The sequence below is a fragment of the Eumetopias jubatus genome, unplaced genomic scaffold (assembly GCF_037043125.1).
Source record: "Eumetopias jubatus isolate StellerSeaLion01/CBP00866 unplaced genomic scaffold, mEumJub1_p1.0 scaffold_10, whole genome shotgun sequence".
Taxonomy (NCBI): domain Eukaryota; kingdom Metazoa; phylum Chordata; class Mammalia; order Carnivora; family Otariidae; genus Eumetopias; species Eumetopias jubatus.
The window spans coordinates 87,674,200-87,690,883 of record NW_028274816.1 but is presented as its reverse complement, the minus strand read 5'-3'; the positions used below and the strand labels follow the sequence as shown (position 1 = coordinate 87,690,883).

Below are 16,684 nucleotides of genomic sequence, written 5' to 3'. Positions count from 1 at the left end.
CAAGGGGTGCCCTCTGACCCCCCCATCCCCAGCTCCCTTGTTCAGGCTGAAGCAGAAAAGGCCTAGTCCGAGGACCTTAGCGCCCCTTGGCCCCTGAAAACCAGTGGTGTTCCGTGCCTTCCTCCATCTGCTGTCCCCTGGGCTGTCCTGGAACAGAGAGAGGCCTCATTCCTCAAGCTAACCAGCCTTAGGGGCTCCTCTGAACAGACTCCCCATCTTTGCCTTCCAGATGATTCTAGAACAGAGCCATTTAGCTAAGCTCGTATTTTTTAGCGCTTTTATACAAGGCCCAGCTAACTATTGGAGGCAATAAAAAAACCAAGCCTCTGCGAGAGGCTCACAAGGGGTGTGACCAAGGCACCCGCGGAGGCCGGATCCAGGAGAGCTTTGGGAGTAAGGGCCTGCACAGCTCCTGCTGGAGCCAAGTTCTTGGCTAGAAACACATCCTGGGTCATCACTGGGCTCTTGTGGGAAAACACATCCGCCTCGCAGAGCTGTTTCCAGGAACTCCTTACAACACGAGGTATGGAGGCAGAGAAAACGCATTGAAACACGATCGTGGGGAGTGAGTTAGAGGCAATCCTAACCTGATTTCCTGCTGGTGTGCACAGCAGGGAGAGAGGTAATAAGAGATCTTTAGGTTTGAAACATGAAACCAGGATTTTGAGAGGCGCCTGGTGGCTGGCCGTGTCTCCTGCAGGAAGACTCGGACGGGCAGAGTCCAGAATTCCTGGGCAAAGCTGTCCTCCCACCGGCCTCTGTCTGTTCTCCAATCAGCAGAATGGGGTCCTAGCACCAGACGTTCCCGAGAATCCCTTCCTGCCCTGGCTCCGATTTAGGAAAACTGGCTCCTTGGTGGACGGGGGGCGGTTCTTGATTAGCCCCCTTTCTTGGCACTCAGCTTCCACTCACAAAGGTGGGAAGAACCTCGTTTGGCTGCCAGGTGGCCTCAGTGTGCCCCCACCCTCTGGGAGCCTCGTACTTCCTTCCAGCACCTCCCTGCTCCCACCCACACTCCAAACTCCTTCTCACCCTCATGATGCTGTTAGTGAAGCATTGCCTGCCAAAGAGGAGGGGTCCATGAGCTGATCTGGCTCTTGCATCTAGAGAAATCATAATGATCCAAAGACTGCCCTCTTCAGGGGCTTGGAGCAGTCCTTTCTGTCGCCCCCCCCCACCTCCTGTGTCCCCCAGTCCCGCACCGCAGGGCTGCTAGCCAGTGGCTGCTATAGGTGAGGCTGGTGCTCAGTTGTAAAGCCCCTCCTTGGGATCCCGTGTGGAAAGGAAAGGAACTCCCGGGGCTTTGCTTGGGATCAGATCAATGCCTTTGGACTTCAGGCACTCTGGATTCCTCGGCCCCTGCTCCGGAGAAGCAGGAAAGCGGGGACTTTGAGATGCCTCAGCAGCATGCCTTATTAACCTTGGCACTTCGTGAACATTTAACTTTTCACCCAGCCCTGAGAAGGTTCCAGCAGTAAAGGTTTGGAAACTGAGGCCCAAAGGAGGGAGGCAGCTTGTCAGGATCTGCCAGTTAGTATGTGACTCTGCCTTTTCCCGTCAGCGTGGCCTGGGGGTGGGGGTGGGGGGGCAGAAAGGCCTGAGGAGTGAGGGGTGGCCTGGGGCTCCTTCGCCCCACCTGAGCTCCCTGGTGGTCTGGGAATGAGCCCCCCGCATCCAGGCACCCTGTGCCTGGCAGAAATGTTGCTGAGAGGAACCTACGTATCCTAAGCGGTGGGTGCCAGGCAGCTGGGAGGGCGAGCCGGGAAGGCCGGGCTGAGCCTTCATCACAGAAATGGGCGTCTTAGGGGCTTTCTTAGATCTGTGGACATAAATGTCAGGCCTGATCTGATGCCGGTAAGCATTTTCGAAGCAGCAGGACCAGGGTCCAAAGAGGTGCCTGTGGGAGGCTGCAGAGAGACCACGTAGACCTGCCCTGTCCAGCGTGTGGCCACTAGCCACACATGGCACTGGAATTTAAATGAATCAAAAGCAGCTAGGATGAGACACAAGTCTCCTCCATGGCACAAACCGTATCTCCATTCTTCGGAGCCACGCGTGGGCAGGGCAGATGCAGTGGACTGTGCAGAGATCTAGAACATGCCGGGGCCGGGCAGATGCAGTGGGCTGTGCAGAGATCTAGAACGGCAGGAAATTCTAGCCGGCAGTGCTGGTTTAGACCCTGGGCCTGGGCAAGGGCGAGCATGACCCCTTTGTTCAGGCAGAATCGGGGGTGCAGCCCTGGGAGCCCCTGAAGAGCCCATCCGCCATGCACACCGGTCCTTCCTGTCCAGGGCAGGGCGCAGCCTCATCTACTCCGCTCAGCTGCTGGCTCGGGGCAGCTCATCACAACAAAGGGTTAAGCGGGCCTGGGGGCTGCTGTGCAGGCTTCCCTGCTGGGCACCCAGTGGGGTGACACCTCCCCCTCCCCTGACCGTCTCTCCCTGTCCACCCAGATGGCTTTCCTACCTCCTGCTCTTCATCCTGGACCTGGTCATCTGCCTTGTCGCCTGCCTGGGACTGGCCAGGCGCTCCAGGTGTCTCTTGGTCTCGTGAGTATCCCTGCCTGCAGGCCAGATAGCCGGGCAAGCGTGTGGCGTGACAGTGTCACTGTCAGAGAGATGGGGGCCCTGGCCAGCCTCGGAGAGTGTGGTGGGGGCAGCGGCCTGAAGCCACCATCTGACCCCTCCTCAGCCCCCAGCCGAGGGAGACGGCAGCCGCTGACTTACCATCTGGACACCTAGCAAGGATGGGGCCTGCCTCTGTGTGTCCTCACCATCCCCGGGCCTGATTGCTGAGCAGCTGAAGGAATGTGGCCAAGCACTAGAGCCTCCGGGGTCTCTAATCAACATCTCCTCATAGCCTGTGGCCTCATGGCTGTGTCTCTTCGGCCCAGGGACCTACGCTGCAGGCGCTGGGCTCCATAGCTCTCGCCCAGCAATCAGCAGGCTGTTATTAGGGGCCACTGCAAGAGTCTCGGGCCACAGGGGGGACAGGCTGGTGGCTCGGAGGAAGGGCACTGGAGGCTGGTGGGGTGACAGCCCTCACAGGGCTGCCCCCTGCCAGCCCGCACCTGGATCCCACGGGCCATGCCTCTCTCCTAGGATGCTGTGCTGTGGGGTGCTGGGCCTGTTCCTCAGCTGGACGTCTCTGGCTGCTGACAGCGCTGCAGCAGTGGTGAGTTGGGGGTGGGCATGGGGGGTGGTCTGACCAGGACCGTCTGTCCGGTGGCACATTGATGTGTCCTGTCCAGAGCCCCCAAGGCAGGGCCAGCTTCTGGTCTCTGTCCCTAACCTAGAATCTCAGAACTGAGAGGGCTTGGACCATCCACACCAGCCCCTTTGCCCTTCCTATGGGGACAGAGGCCCAGAGAAAGGAAGAGGCTTACCCAAGATCATGAGGTATTTAGGGGCAAAGCCAAGATAAGACGACTGATCCCTTTCCCACCCCATTGGCCCATTCCCAGCCACTGCCTGTAAGCCCAAGCTTGGATGGCCAGGTGAGATCTCTGGGTGTGAAGAACTAGCTGGGTCTGATGCGGATGGGTGGGGTCTAAACTTCAGGCCGGAGAAGCCTTGGGCTTCCAAAGCGCCCTCTTTGGCCAGCTTCCCTGGACATTGGAATGTGGAATGTGGTGTTTAGCTTGCCTTCCGTCCCATTGCCTTGGACTCACACACACGGCCTGAAACACAAGGGTGTATGTTTCTGGATGTGGTGCCCCAGAATGTTTTTAAAACACACACACACACACACACACACACACACACACACACACACACACACAAGGCGGCGGGAGCTCCCTATGTAGGTATGTTTGGTCGTCAATAGACCTAACACTCAGGCGAAGCGCTGCACAGGTCATTCATTCAGCTGACTGGCTCTGTGGCTCTCAGCCACGTCAGGTGTCCAAGGATGCAGAAACCAGGAGGACATGAAGTTCGCTCTTGACATAGTCTCAGGCTGCAGAAGAAATGCTTGTAGGCAGCTCACTGTGACCCTGTGTGAATGGATACCAGAGAGGAGCATGCTGCATGTGTGTGAGTGAGAGTGTGTGTGTGTGTGTGTGTGTGTGTAAGGGGGAGGTCAAGATTTACCAGGAGATTTCAGGGAACCCCTGCCTAATTCAGGGGCCACAAAGTAAGCCCATGGCCTGCATCTGTGCTGCCTTAGCTACCTGGGTATAAAAGAACGAACAAGGACTCTACCTGAAGCCCTCTCCCCAAACTCACACCTTGCCCAGGGACTTGGGGGCTGGCTAGTCACTCTGGCCCAGGGCAGTCTGCCTCCATGGTGCCCACAGAATGAACGGACCCTAGTGCTGCTTGGCTCACAGCAGGTTTTGGTAGAGCTTGTCCGAGAGGGAGACGGGGTGGGTGTCTCCTGTTCCTTCCGCCCACCGCGCGGTGTCCACTTGGGGCACGAGGGAGAATTAGCCAGGCATGAGCCTTTGTCCCAAGGGCTGAGGCCCCACCAGATGCAGGGAAGGGCAGGTTAGGAGGGCCCAGGTCATGCTGCAAAGCATCCTGATGTCATCAGGAGCTGAGCGGGTACATAGTCCCAAGGGAGCGGCTGCTGGCCAGAGTTACATGCACAGCTGCCTGGCCAACAGCCTCTCCTCTGGGGACGAGTGTAAGCACAGGGAAGCCTGCACAAGGCAAGCTTTCCAGGGGGGCTCTCCTGCACCTTGCGCAGCCTCTGCCTTCTGGAAGCAGGGGAGGCTTCCAGCTTGCTGCCTTGAGCTGCCCTTTGGGAGCCGGCTCCCTCCCAGGGGGGGCTTCTCCCTCTCCCCTGGCTTCAGTGTTCAGGGAGACCGGGGGCGAGTTAATCTCCCAGCTGGGCGCCCTGGGCTGCCAGTGCTGGCAAGGAAGGCCATTTCCCTAATTGTTGAGTCAGGGCTGTGTGAGAGAGGGCTGTGAGGGAGCTGAATGCGCCTTTGAGGGGGCCACGGACCAGGCTGCATTTTAATGGGAAGCGGGGTGAGGACGAGCAAGCGGGGCGGGAAGCAGGCCGGCACAGGCCATTGTGGGAGCTTTTGTATGGTCCTGCTGCCCCTGCCCTGGGAGGCCTGCTGTCTTTCAGCCTCTGTGGGGCCCCAAGGACAGATGCGGAGCCCCTCCCTCCCCATCCCTTCCCTGTCCCTGAGAGAGGACCTCCTCGAGGAAGGAGCTCTGCTCCGAGTGGGAGTTTAGGGAGCTGAGCTCTGGGCTTTGGCCACCCCAGCCGTGCTGCCTACCCGCTTGACCGCCCTGAGAGGGTGAGGGGCTGAGGGCAGAGAGGAGAGAAAGCACCAGAAAAGAAAGAAGGGGGCCATGGAGGCTGGGGATGGGGGGGGGTCATCCAGACACCCTGGGGCAACTGAGCAGAGTACGCCCTGCAAATCCAGCCCCCAAGGGGGAGGCCGGGCCCACCTCACTGAGTCCGGGTGGGGAGTAGAAGGGTGGCCTCTGGAACCTCCTGCCTGGTCCATGTCCCCCCACCTTGCCCCTTCCCAACGGGGGGCCCCTGGAAACGTTCTGAAGCTCTCCAGACCTCAGTTTCCTCGAGTGTGAGATGGGGAGAAGTGTAGCGCTTGCCCCAGAGGACTGTTAATGGATCCCGTGGGGCGGGTAACTCCCAGGAGGCATATAGGAAATGTCCAATGAGCAGTAACCTCATTGGTTTGCCATGTGTTTATGTCGTTGTGTGAGGGCCACAGGGGTACGCCTTCGGACAGTCACCTGCTCCCTGGAGCCGCCTCAGCTGGGCTGGACACTGGGCTTCTCTGCCTGCGCTCACTGCCCCCCGCCTCTTCCCCCATGCCCACCCCCACTGTGTGAGTAATGGACACCGGGGCCATTATATTGTCTACACGGACAGGGAGAGAAAGTTGGATCCTCACTGAAGGGGCTGAAGGGCAGACCTGGCCTGAGTGGGGTGGGAGGCCACATCCCCGGGGGAGCCTCTCTGACAGGGGCCTCCTGTCCCTCTTTGGATCCCAAACTTTTTGGGACCCAGGCCAAGATGGTGGCCTCCCTCTTTATTTTTCCCAAGGCCTCCCATCCCCCCACTCAGATCTGGCTCCTCCCTTTTCACCACTCCAGCGACAGGAGTAGGGCTGCTGGTCCTGTGGCTCTGATTTATGGTAATGAATCAGTCTGAGTGATGTATGTTAGTGATGTGCATATAGAGCAATTCTCCCAGGGTCCTGAGCTTGTGGTTGTGTGTGTGCATGTGTATGTGCACGCATGTGTATACAAACGTGGCTCTGGGAGCTCCGGGCCTAGAGGGGCGTCTTATTCCCCAACCCCCCTATACACACATGTTCTAGACCATAAGTACCATGATACAGCTCACACCTGTATCTCATGCCTAGAATGGCACATGGCATCCAGTAGGTGCTAAATAAATACTGATCGACTCAGAATGAATGCATGCAGCTCCAGCGTGGAGCCTGAGGCCGCCACTCCTGAAAGCGGACAGGGCACCAGCAGTGCAGAGCCCTGGGGAGGGGCCCCCTAGGAATGAGTCGGAGCACCAGAGTTTCCCCTGACTCTTCTGAAAGATGGGAGGCCTCCTTTACCCGGTGGCCCCACTGTACCCCCAGGCTGAACCTGAGAAGGGCCTGGCTCAGAGGATGGGTCCTTGCTGCCACCAGTCCCAGGGCTGGCTTCTGCTCCCACACAGCCCATAGGCCCTTAGCTGTCACCTCTCCAGGCCATGCTGTGGGGTCCAGGCCCCTCCGCTCCTCAGTGGCAGAGCCTGGAGCCTGTGTCCCCTAACTGCCAGCCCCCCATCTCATCCGGAACAGGACCCGTACCCACAGGCTCAGAGATGGATTCAATGCCAACATAATTCTTTCGTTGTTGGTGGTGGGTTTTTTTTTTAATATTTTATTTATTCATTTGTCAGAGAGCGAGAGCACAAGCAAGGGGAGTGGGAGAGGAGGAAGCAGGCTCCCCACTGAGCAGGGAGCCCGATGCGGGGCTCGATCCCAGGACCCTAGGATCATGACCTGAGCCGAAGGCAGATGCTTAACTGACTGAGCCACCCAGGGACCCCTAACATAATTCTTTAGGAAGAGAGTCTGGGGGATGCTTCATAGATCAGCACCTCAAAAGCACGTGGGGCTTGATAACAGGAAGGCCAAAAATACAACCGAGATGAACGAAGGCCGTGGTGCAGTAACTCCCCGACATGCATGGTGCGGGTGCTCGGGCCCCTGAGGTTGGTCCCAGAAGCAGCATTCAGAAATAGAGTAAAGAGCCAACGCTGCGGAGAGCCTGCCCTCCGCCAGTCACCCTTCTGGGTGTTTTACGTAGGTTAATTCACAAGGTAGGTAGCATTTTTCTCTCCATGCTATAAATGAGGCAACTGAGACACAGAAAGAGTAAGTCACTTGTGCAAAGTGACAGAGCTAGGAGAGCTAGGAAGGGGCAGGGCCAAGATTTGTGCCCAGGGAGGACTGAGCGGAGGGGTCTAAGCAGCTGGGCCTGAGGGTACTGGCTCCACCCAGGGCCCTGGTGTTAGAACTTTCTTCCACCCCTCCCCATCTCTCCCTGGCTCAGGGCACCAGTGACTTCTGCTCAGCTCCCGACACCTTCATCCTGAACATCACAGAGGGCCAGATCCGCACAGGTAATGAACCCTCGGGGCCTCTGCTGTCGGAGCCACTCCGGATACTCAGACCAGGCCCATGGCCGGCCGGACCTTTCAGCCCTGTCGTCACCTAACCCCTCCCCACCCCCAGCCCCCCACACTTTTGGTCCAGCTGGACCTCCGGGCCATTTGTTAGAAGTGCCCTCCTTGGGGAGTTTGGGGACTGACCAGGCCACTGAGGACGGTGAGGGCCTGGTCACTGGTCAGCTCTCGCCTGATGCCGATGTCTTTGCCTTGCAGAGGTGACCCGTTACTACCTATACTGCAGTCAGAGCAGAAGCAGCCCCTTCCAGCAGGTACGCCCACCCTGCCCACAGCCCCCTCTGTCAGCTCGCCCCCTCTGGACCTGAAGCCCCTGCACCTGTAGGTGGCTGGCTGGGTGCTTTTCCCTTCATTGTGAGGCCCACGCTGCTAGTCCGGGGACCCCACTTGGAGTAGCAGGAAGCAAGAAGACTGTGCGGCTCTCAGAAAGCCTGAGGGATGCTGGGCAGGGTGGGAATCGGGCGGGGCTGCAGGGGGAGCGGCTCCCGGGAAGCGGAGCCTCAGGGCGGGGCTGTGGTCTCTCCTGGCCAGGCACTGACCGTCTTCCAGCGCTCGCTCACCACCATGCAGATCCAGGTGGCCGGCCTGCTGCAGTTCGCCATGCCCCTCTTCCCCACGGCCGAGGTAAGGCGCTGCCTCCCACAGCATCTGTGCTGGAAGAGGGGATGGCCCATCTGGACCCGGACAACCCTCTCCCTGCCCTCATCTCGCCCCTCCTGAGCCCCCGGGGCTTCGCAGAACCGGGCTGTGGGGCGCGCTCCCGGGCCCCTGCACACGCTGCTGCCTGTGGTTTTAGCTACAACAAGCCCACTGCTCACTGTCTGCCTCTCTGCGTGTTTGCCTCTTCCTGCTTCAGAAGGACCTGCTCGGAATCCAGCTCCTGCTGAACTCATCGGAGTCCAGCCTCCACCAGCTGACGGCCATGCTGGATTGCCGAGGGCTGCATAAGGTGCCGGGGTGGGCCTGGCTGGCAAGCAGGACGGGGCAGGGGGGAGGCGGGTACCCCCGCAGGCCACATTTTCCCAGAGAGCAGCCAGTAGGGTCGAGGAGAGTGATTATCGGGGCTCCCGGCAGGCCCCAGAATGGCGTAGAAGCCAAACAACAACAGGAAGGCAGAAGGGTATCTGGCTTCTTGATTCTCCCAAGTAGCTAAGACAGGGAGAGTCAGTGAAAGGTTCCAGGGGATGGGGGTAGGAGGATTGGATCGGTTAGCTCTAGAACGTTGGGGGATCCTGACCTACATGAGAAAGGCTATTCTCCAGTGTCCAGACTCCCAGCCATCTGGTCAACCCATCCATCTCCCTGGCTGCAAGTGGACATCCCCTGCTCATTGCCAGGGTCACCTTTCCAAGAACTTGGAATACCAGACAGCCTCAAATGCAGGGAACATTCTGGGAGTATGTGCGCCCCCCCGTCCCCCCAAGCAGTAAGCCAGTGAGTGTGGACACTTCTCATGTCCCATGCGGATCTAGCATGAAGGGTCATATGATGATCCCGGCTGCCATTTGTTGAGAACAAGTGCTCACCCTTGTCCTGTGCAGTTTGTATCCATCATATCATTAGTTGTCACAGTTATTATCGTGAAATACATGTTATTTCATGGGCAATTTTATAGGTAAGGAAACTGTGCATGTGTGGATGGATAGACGATAGATAGATAGACGATTGATAGACATTTATATATGTATATATCTATAGATCTATAAAGTAGTTCACTGAAGTTTCCAGAGCCCTCAAGTCAAGGGCTTGGCTTTGGACCCTGGCAGTCTGACTTCAGAGCAGCCGAGAACATGTACTCTCTCTCCCTCCCACACCACCCACATCCAATCCCTCAGCAAGTCCTAGCATCTAGACTCTCAAATGTATCCTGAATCCATCCACTTCTCTCTCCTTCCCCACTTTCGCCATGATCCAAGCACCACCCTGCTCCCCTAGGTGACAGCCGTGGCCTCCTGACTGCCCCCTCCTTCTCTCTCGCCCCCTTAACCTCCCATGACCTTTCATTCACAGCAACCACAGTGATCTTTGTAGAAGTGAGTTGGGTCACATCCCTTCCATCACATCTCACCACCTTCTGATCAAATGCAAACTCCTCACGTGCCTGCAAGGCCTAGCATGACCTGATACCACTCCATCCTGTCTCCTGCTGGCCTTTTTTCTCTCCTGAACATGCCCTGCTTGTCCCCTTCCTTCATCTGCCCAAGGCACAATTCACTCCTTCTTGCCATGCTGGTCTTAGATTAAATGTCCCCTGTCTCCTGGCCCCCCAACCCTGCAGCTGTGTCTGTCTCGCTCAGAGCTGACCCTCGCGTGCCTAGCACGCAGTAGGTGGTCAGCACCTGCTTATGGAGTGAACCCAAGAAGCCCCTTCTGTTGGGCCCCAGGGTGTGGACCCCTAACAGGCTGTACAAAGTGCCAGGGACGGGGAAAGGTAGGCGATCCCAGGCCCAGGCTCAGGAAGACGGGCTGACTGAGACCCGCTCAGACCCCAGGCTGTGCCCCGACCTGCCTTCCAGCTACGTGTCCCTCTTCCTCCTGCAGGACTACCTGGACGCCCTTGCTGGTATCTGCTATGATGGCATCGAGGGCTTGCTGTACCTCGGCCTCTTCTCCCTCCTGGCTGCCCTGGCCTTCTCCACCATGATCTGCGCTGGGCCAAGGGCCTGGAAGCACTTTACTACCAGGTGGGCTGCCCGGGGGCTTCCTGGGGGAGCATGCAGGAACCTCTGCTCTGAGACTGAGCCTGGAGCTGATAATCCGGGAGAAACGATGGCAGCAGGGGGCCCGGGCATTCAGCCCCAACAGGCTGGCTGGATTGCTGCAGAAGCATCCCTGAGAGTCCAGACAGACTCCCAAAAGGAGGTTCCCAGGGGTCGGGGCAGGAGCGTTGCTGAGGATGGTGACAGTGTCATACCGCAAACTGGCATCCCTTGCTTGTCCTCTCTTCCTCTGTAGGACTTTGAGGTATGAGATAATGAGGGCTCTGGGTGCTGGAGGGGCACCCCCAGAATACCAAGAAGGATAGACAATAACACTGTTAGCGGGACACCTACACTCTCATTGAGGAGGTAGAGATGAGATGGTATTTCAGTGCCTATGGACAGATCCGACAAAAGGAAGCAGAGCAGGGAGGGTCCGTTTGACGGGGTCAGCATGGTGGGCTGCCTGGAGGAGGTGAGCATGAGTTGGGAACTGGTGGAGTGATCTGTGTGAGGCAGGGCAGAGGACCGTGTTTTACAGGAACCTGAAGGGGACACGTGGCCAGAGAAGAGTCCTGGGAGCAAAGACTGGGAAACAGGCCAGGATTGCGCGGCCTCCAAGCCTCGGCCCTCACAGCCGGCTGTGTCCTGTGTGTTGTTCTAGGGACAGAGACTATGATGACATCGACAGTGACGACCCTTTCAACCCCCAGGCCCGACGCATCGCTGCCCACAACCCGCCCCGGGGGCAGCTCCGCAGCTTCTGCAGCTACAGCAGCGGCCTGGGCAGCCAAACCAGCCTGCAGCCCCCCGCTCAGACCATCTCCAATGCCCCGGTCTCGGAGTACATGTACGGCGGGGGCTCCCCGGGCCTCCCCCCAACCTGCCCCCGCACATGGCGGCCGGGGCAGCGCCGCCCCACCTAGCCCTCGGGGAGCTAGATTTGAGGACAGCCCCTTTGGGTCCGGGGGGCCGGGATGGGAGGAAGACACCAAAGGCCAGCAGCGGCCCCCCCAGCACAGCCACAGACCCTCCGAGCAGATTGCAGGGCCCAGGAGCTGCATTTCTCCAGGCCACGCTGCTCCGCTGCTCCTGGCGCCTGGCGCCCCAACCGCTGCCTCTCCCCTGGGCCTCCCCGAGCACTCTTTCCCTGATATTCCTGCTCAGCTCCCTCCCGTGGTCCGTTCGCATCCCCCTGCTCGCACATGCACACCCACGGGCCCCTCCTGTAGAAACCCGGGTACCCCCGCCCCCACCCCCACGCTTCCCCCTCCTGAGCTCTCCCCTCTGCCCCCGCAGGAACCAGGCCATGCTCTTCGGCGGGAACCCACGCTACGAGAACGTGCCCCTCATCGGAAGAGGCTCCCCTCCTCCCACGGTAACCTGGGCTCTCCGGGCAAAATCACAGCTGTGGCCCTTGTAGAGGAATGATTAAAAAGATAAGACCTCCTGCCGATCCAGTGAATCCCCTCCACAAAGGTAGAAAAAAATGATACGGTCCTATTACTGGACCAGACTGCCACGCGTGTCACAGGCAGTCCGCTAAAGGCATTGCGGAGACAGAAAGCTCACCCCAGGGCTCGCCTGTCCCCAAGGAAGACTCAGCACCTTTGTCACACCAGGCCATCCTAAGTCCGTGCTAATTAGGGTGTCCCCAATTGCCACAGTGATGGGGGCAGTCCTCCTTGATGCCTCCCTTCCAAAGAGATGCCTCCCAGACCCTTACAAGAACATTCCTGGATTGTAAAGCTGGCAGAGCCCGATTTCGCCTTTAAAAAGGTTTATATACATCTCAAAGGGACCGAGGAATTGTTTACAGTGATGAGTTTGCTAAAGGAAATAATCTTAGAAGGGAGAGCATCCCTTTTTGCTCCAGGGAAGTTGTTCGGTTTTCATTGGTGTTAACCCCTTCTCCCTGGGCTTCGCACTGGAGCCTCAGTGGTGGCTGGGAGACGAGCCTTCCTCAAACCCGCTCAGCTCTTGCCATCGCTAGGAACGTGCCCACGCCCGCCTCCAGCCAGGGAACCGAGACGCTGTGTCAGGGCAGGAGCCGGTGGCGTGAGGAGGTCGCATTGGAGAGAAAAGGCTCTGTCCTCTCCCAGAGGACATTGCTGCAAGTAGAGACAGTAAACTGTGGAGTTCAAGGACACAGCCTCCTGTGCCAAATGACTGGGTTCACACCCAGCTCATGGCTTATGACCTCTGTGACCTTGGACAAGCACTTCACATCTGTGTGCCTCGGTTTTCCCACCTGTGGAATGGGGGTGGTGACAGCACACACCTCATGATGATGGCGAGCGTTGGAATCTCGGTCACTGTAAATGTGGGGAGGGGCGCAGGTGCTCTAAGAGGGAGCTGCTTATTTTACCCCCTTCTTCCACCTGCCTTCTCCACAAGCTACACTATTTATATGAAATGGACATGGGGGGGGTGAAAAACAAGGTCAGAAGTCTGCGATGGGGATGGGTACGCAGCAGAGTTCTGGAGCCAAGCATCTGTCGGGGAGGGCGCCCCTGCTTCCCCCTGGCTGGAAAAAGCGTTTGAATTCAGGGCTTTGGAAGGGGCCATCCTGCTGCTGAACTAGAAGCACTGGGGACTCCAGGACACGGGGTCGGTGACACATGCCTGGGCCCTGAGAACCAGGCAGGCACATCCAGTGAGTCAGCCCCAAACACAGATGGTGCTCCTGGGGAAAGGCGGAGACCTAGCCCCCGTCTTCAGCAAGGGCGCAACCTGCCGGGGCAGGGGCGGGGGCTGGGGGGGGGTGCTCAAGAAAGTGGCTCCTGTAATAAGTGCTTTGGGACCTGGAGGGGGGAACTGTCCCTGCTGCGCTGTGGGGTCAGAGGAGGTCCTGTGCAGCAGGTGGCACTTGAGCCACACCTTTGAGTGAGGTTCTTACTCAAGGGTACTTTTGCCCCCAGATGACACTTAGCCTGTCTATAGGCATTTTTGGTTGTCACAACTGGGGGGCAGGTGCTACGGGCATCTAGTGGGCGGGGGCCAGGAACGCTGCTCAGCATCTTACCGCACACAGGACAGCCCGACCACAAAGAATGATCCAGCCCCAAATGTCCACAGCGCCATGGTTGACAAGTCCCCCATCTTTCCTGCCATGACCCCACCTTGCTCTTTCCACCCAGAGCGCCTCACCTGCTATCCTTTTACGCACAGTCCTAGACCCAGGCCTAGCCCTCGCTTCCTGGGGTCCTCAGGAAGGGACAGAGGGCTGGTCAGAGCCAATATTCCGAGTAGGCACCTCTTAAATCCCAACCCAGCTTTCTCTACCCAGAAGCCTCCTGGGCCCCTTTTCCTCCCCCCAGCTGCTATAGACCCAGGAATGCAGATTGATTTTAATAATAATCTGAGCAAAACGTAATGAGGGGGAAATCTGCTGCTGTGAATGAAGAATGACTCTGTGCACTGTGATGCCAAATAAAAATGGTCTGGGGATTACCTTCTGTTTTGAAAGACCCAGGCCACTTTCCTTGCCATTAGCAGAGATCATCAAGAGCTGACTTTGTTTGAGAGGCTCAAGGACAGAGGTCACTTTCCCCCTGGAGTTAAGACCTGTCCAGGGACTCTCACTGCTTTGGCCAAGTTGGCTGCCCTGCCCCACCCAGCTCTACCTGCCCCAGGGCGGACCCCCCCCCCCAACCTCCTGCCTTGCAAGGGGCCAGAAGAGGCATTGGCAGGTGGCTGCTTACCAAGGAACCCCCAGCATGAGGCCCCGATAGACAGCACGGCTGGCCGCTCCCCATCCTCCCCCTGCACCTGCTCTGTACTGGGTGAAGGCAAGTGTGACGTTTGGATGGATCGCTCCCTCTGCCAGCCCCATCTCTGGAACAGACGGGGATTTCACCATGGGGGGTGATAGCACGCAAGGCAGTCGGAATGGATGGCCTGTCCCATTGGCTGGAAACATGCCTTCGCCCAGCTCTACCTTCGAGGAATCCCTGTGCCCTCTCAGGCACCATGTCCTAGACTTGACGGACAAAAATGACCCAGACAATTGTTAAAAATACCAATACCGGGACTTCACTACAGACCCCTGAAGTGGACGATCCCAGGAAGGCGCCTGGGAAGTTCAGTGTATCGAGCAGACAGGGGATCCTCCTTCATCAAGGAAGTTTGGGAAATAGTGCTTCAAGGAGATGCTCACACGCGGGTGTGCATCAGAATCGCCTGGAGGACTTGTTGGAACACAGACGCCTGCTACCCCTCCCCCATCTTTCTGACTGGGTGGGGGATTTGCATTTCTAACGTGTTCACAGTAAAGCTGAGGCTGCTGGTCTGGGAAGCCCCGCGGAGAACCTCGGGTCTGACGCAGGCTTCCTCACCCTCCACACTATTGTTGGGCCAGGTCATTCTGGAAGAGGGGGCTCTCCTGGGCACCGTGGGATGTTTAGCTGTATCCCTGGCCTCTACCCCCTTGATACTGGTAACTCTCCCCTCCCTACCCCCCAGTTGTGATAACCAAAAATGCCTTCAGACATTGCCAAATGTCCCTGGGGGACAAAATCACCTCTGGTTAAGAACTGCTGGGTTAGAGTTTAGCACCCACCTCCACCCCGAAGCTCCCACCAGCTGGGAGCACATGTTCCCCCTCTGGTGTGAACGGCCCGGACCTGAACCCCTGGGGCCGGGAGATACTGAACGCTGCCATTCCAAGTCAGCAGACCGGCAGCATCTGGAGCCCGTTTGAAATGTAGAAGCAGGGGCACCTGGGTGGCTCAGATGGTTAAGCATCTGCCTTCGGCTCAGGTCATGATCCCAGGGTCCTGGGATCGAGCCCCGCATCGGGCTCCCTGCTCGGTGTGGAGCCTGCTTCTCCCTCCCTCTACTGCTTGTGCTCTCTCGCTCTCTGTCAAATAAATTAAAATCTTCTTTAAAAAAAAAAAAAAGAAAAAGAAAGAAACGCAGAAGCAGGTCCTGGAATATGAAGAGTGGTAATGTGGGGAGTCCCGTCTTCCTGCTTCAGAGTAGCAACTAGTTAACGTCTGTTGAGAATTTACTTTGCGTCAGCTCACTGCTTCTCCGACTTGGTTGCATTTGGAAGAGCTTAAAAAAAAATTGCTGGTGGCCCCTTAAGATGCTGAATTTTATGTGATGTGGATTTTACCTCAGTAAAAAAAATACTGGTGGGTATGGCCCGGGCGTCAGGATTTTTTTTTTTTTTTTTTTTAGACTCCCAGGTGTTTGTAATGTGCAGCCAAGTTTGTAATGTCACAACCGCCGTGTGAGGGGTCTTGCCTGTCTGATAGTATTCAACCCATTCTCCCACTGTAACTGCTGACGGCTCTTGGGTCCCTTTCAAGGATGGGGGAACTGAGGCTCGCAGAGATTGGAGAGCCTTAGCCAAGGTCATGGGTTGAGTAAGATGCATAACTGGGATTTGAACATGGATCTCTGAATCTAGGGGCCTGTGCTGTCAACCTACCCACTAGGCAGGCTCCCCAGTGCCTTGGTGTGCCCTGCTGCTGTCCCTGGTGGCAGTGGTGTGCCCTGGGGTGGACATAGCAGCCGTGGCAGGGGGAGGGTGACTGGTCTGTGTGTGCGTCTTGCATTTGAGGCTGGGAGCCAGGCGTCCTGATGGCCCCAGGACTGGGGGCATCGCCAACAACGAAGGCTGCCCAAGCACTCTAGTGTCCCCACAATGCCTGTGACAAAGACTGGCCCCGCTCATACTCCCCAAGAAGCTCCCACACCTTTGCGAGCACAGCGTCTGGTTTAACTGTACCGTGTGACCCTGTTCTGACTGTACTCCTCCTCTCTCCCACAGTATTCTCCCAGCATGAGGGCCACCTACCTGTCCGTGGCGGATGAGCACCCGAGACACTACGGGAATGAGTTTCCAGCCTAACACACTTTCTGCAGAGGTTCCTGCCTCCTTGATCCGTTTTGGTTTTTAATGAACACTGGCACAAGCTGTGTTTCTTTAATAGAAACCAAAGGCGCCTGGAGGCTGGGTGCAGGGCTACGGGATTGGCAGGCTGCTGTGTCTGCAGCGGAGCATCCGCGATTCAGGGAGAATCCGCCAGAGCTCGGCTGAGATTCCTGACCCAAAGCCCAGGCAGCCAAGACCCATGACTCGGAACAGCCTCTCCCTCTTCTGCTCTCCTGTCCACACCGGCAGTGCCCCTGGGTGCTCGGCCATGTTGAAGGTGTTGGAGAGCCGTGCAGGGGGTGGCCCCAGGGCTGGGGGGCAGGCCCCAGCTGCATCCCCGGCAGGCTTTCCGCAGGGAGACCCGGCGGAAATGTGGGTGACAGCCACCATGGTCCACCCGCCTTCTGCCACTCTCCACGGCCTCTCC

At 57.8% G+C, this 16,684-nt stretch overlaps 1 protein-coding gene across 1 annotated transcript in view; it reads left to right on the top strand.

Moving 5' to 3' along the window:
- TTYH2 (tweety family member 2) overlaps positions 1 to 16,307 on the top strand; it is a 36,142-nt gene extending 19,835 nt beyond the window's left edge. Inside the window, exons 5-14 of the mRNA XM_028112796.2 lie at positions 2,454 to 2,549; positions 3,102 to 3,174; positions 7,542 to 7,611; positions 7,873 to 7,928; positions 8,206 to 8,298; positions 8,531 to 8,623; positions 10,216 to 10,358; positions 11,038 to 11,223; positions 11,673 to 11,751; positions 16,153 to 16,307. Coding sequence (XP_027968597.1) covers positions 2,454 to 2,549; positions 3,102 to 3,174; positions 7,542 to 7,611; positions 7,873 to 7,928; positions 8,206 to 8,298; positions 8,531 to 8,623; positions 10,216 to 10,358; positions 11,038 to 11,223; positions 11,673 to 11,751; positions 16,153 to 16,233 — 970 coding nt within the window. The 3' untranslated portion in view covers positions 16,234 to 16,307. The remainder of the gene's footprint in view (positions 1 to 2,453; positions 2,550 to 3,101; positions 3,175 to 7,541; positions 7,612 to 7,872; positions 7,929 to 8,205; positions 8,299 to 8,530; positions 8,624 to 10,215; positions 10,359 to 11,037; positions 11,224 to 11,672; positions 11,752 to 16,152) is intronic.
- The last annotated feature ends 377 nt before the right edge of the window (positions 16,308 to 16,684 follow it).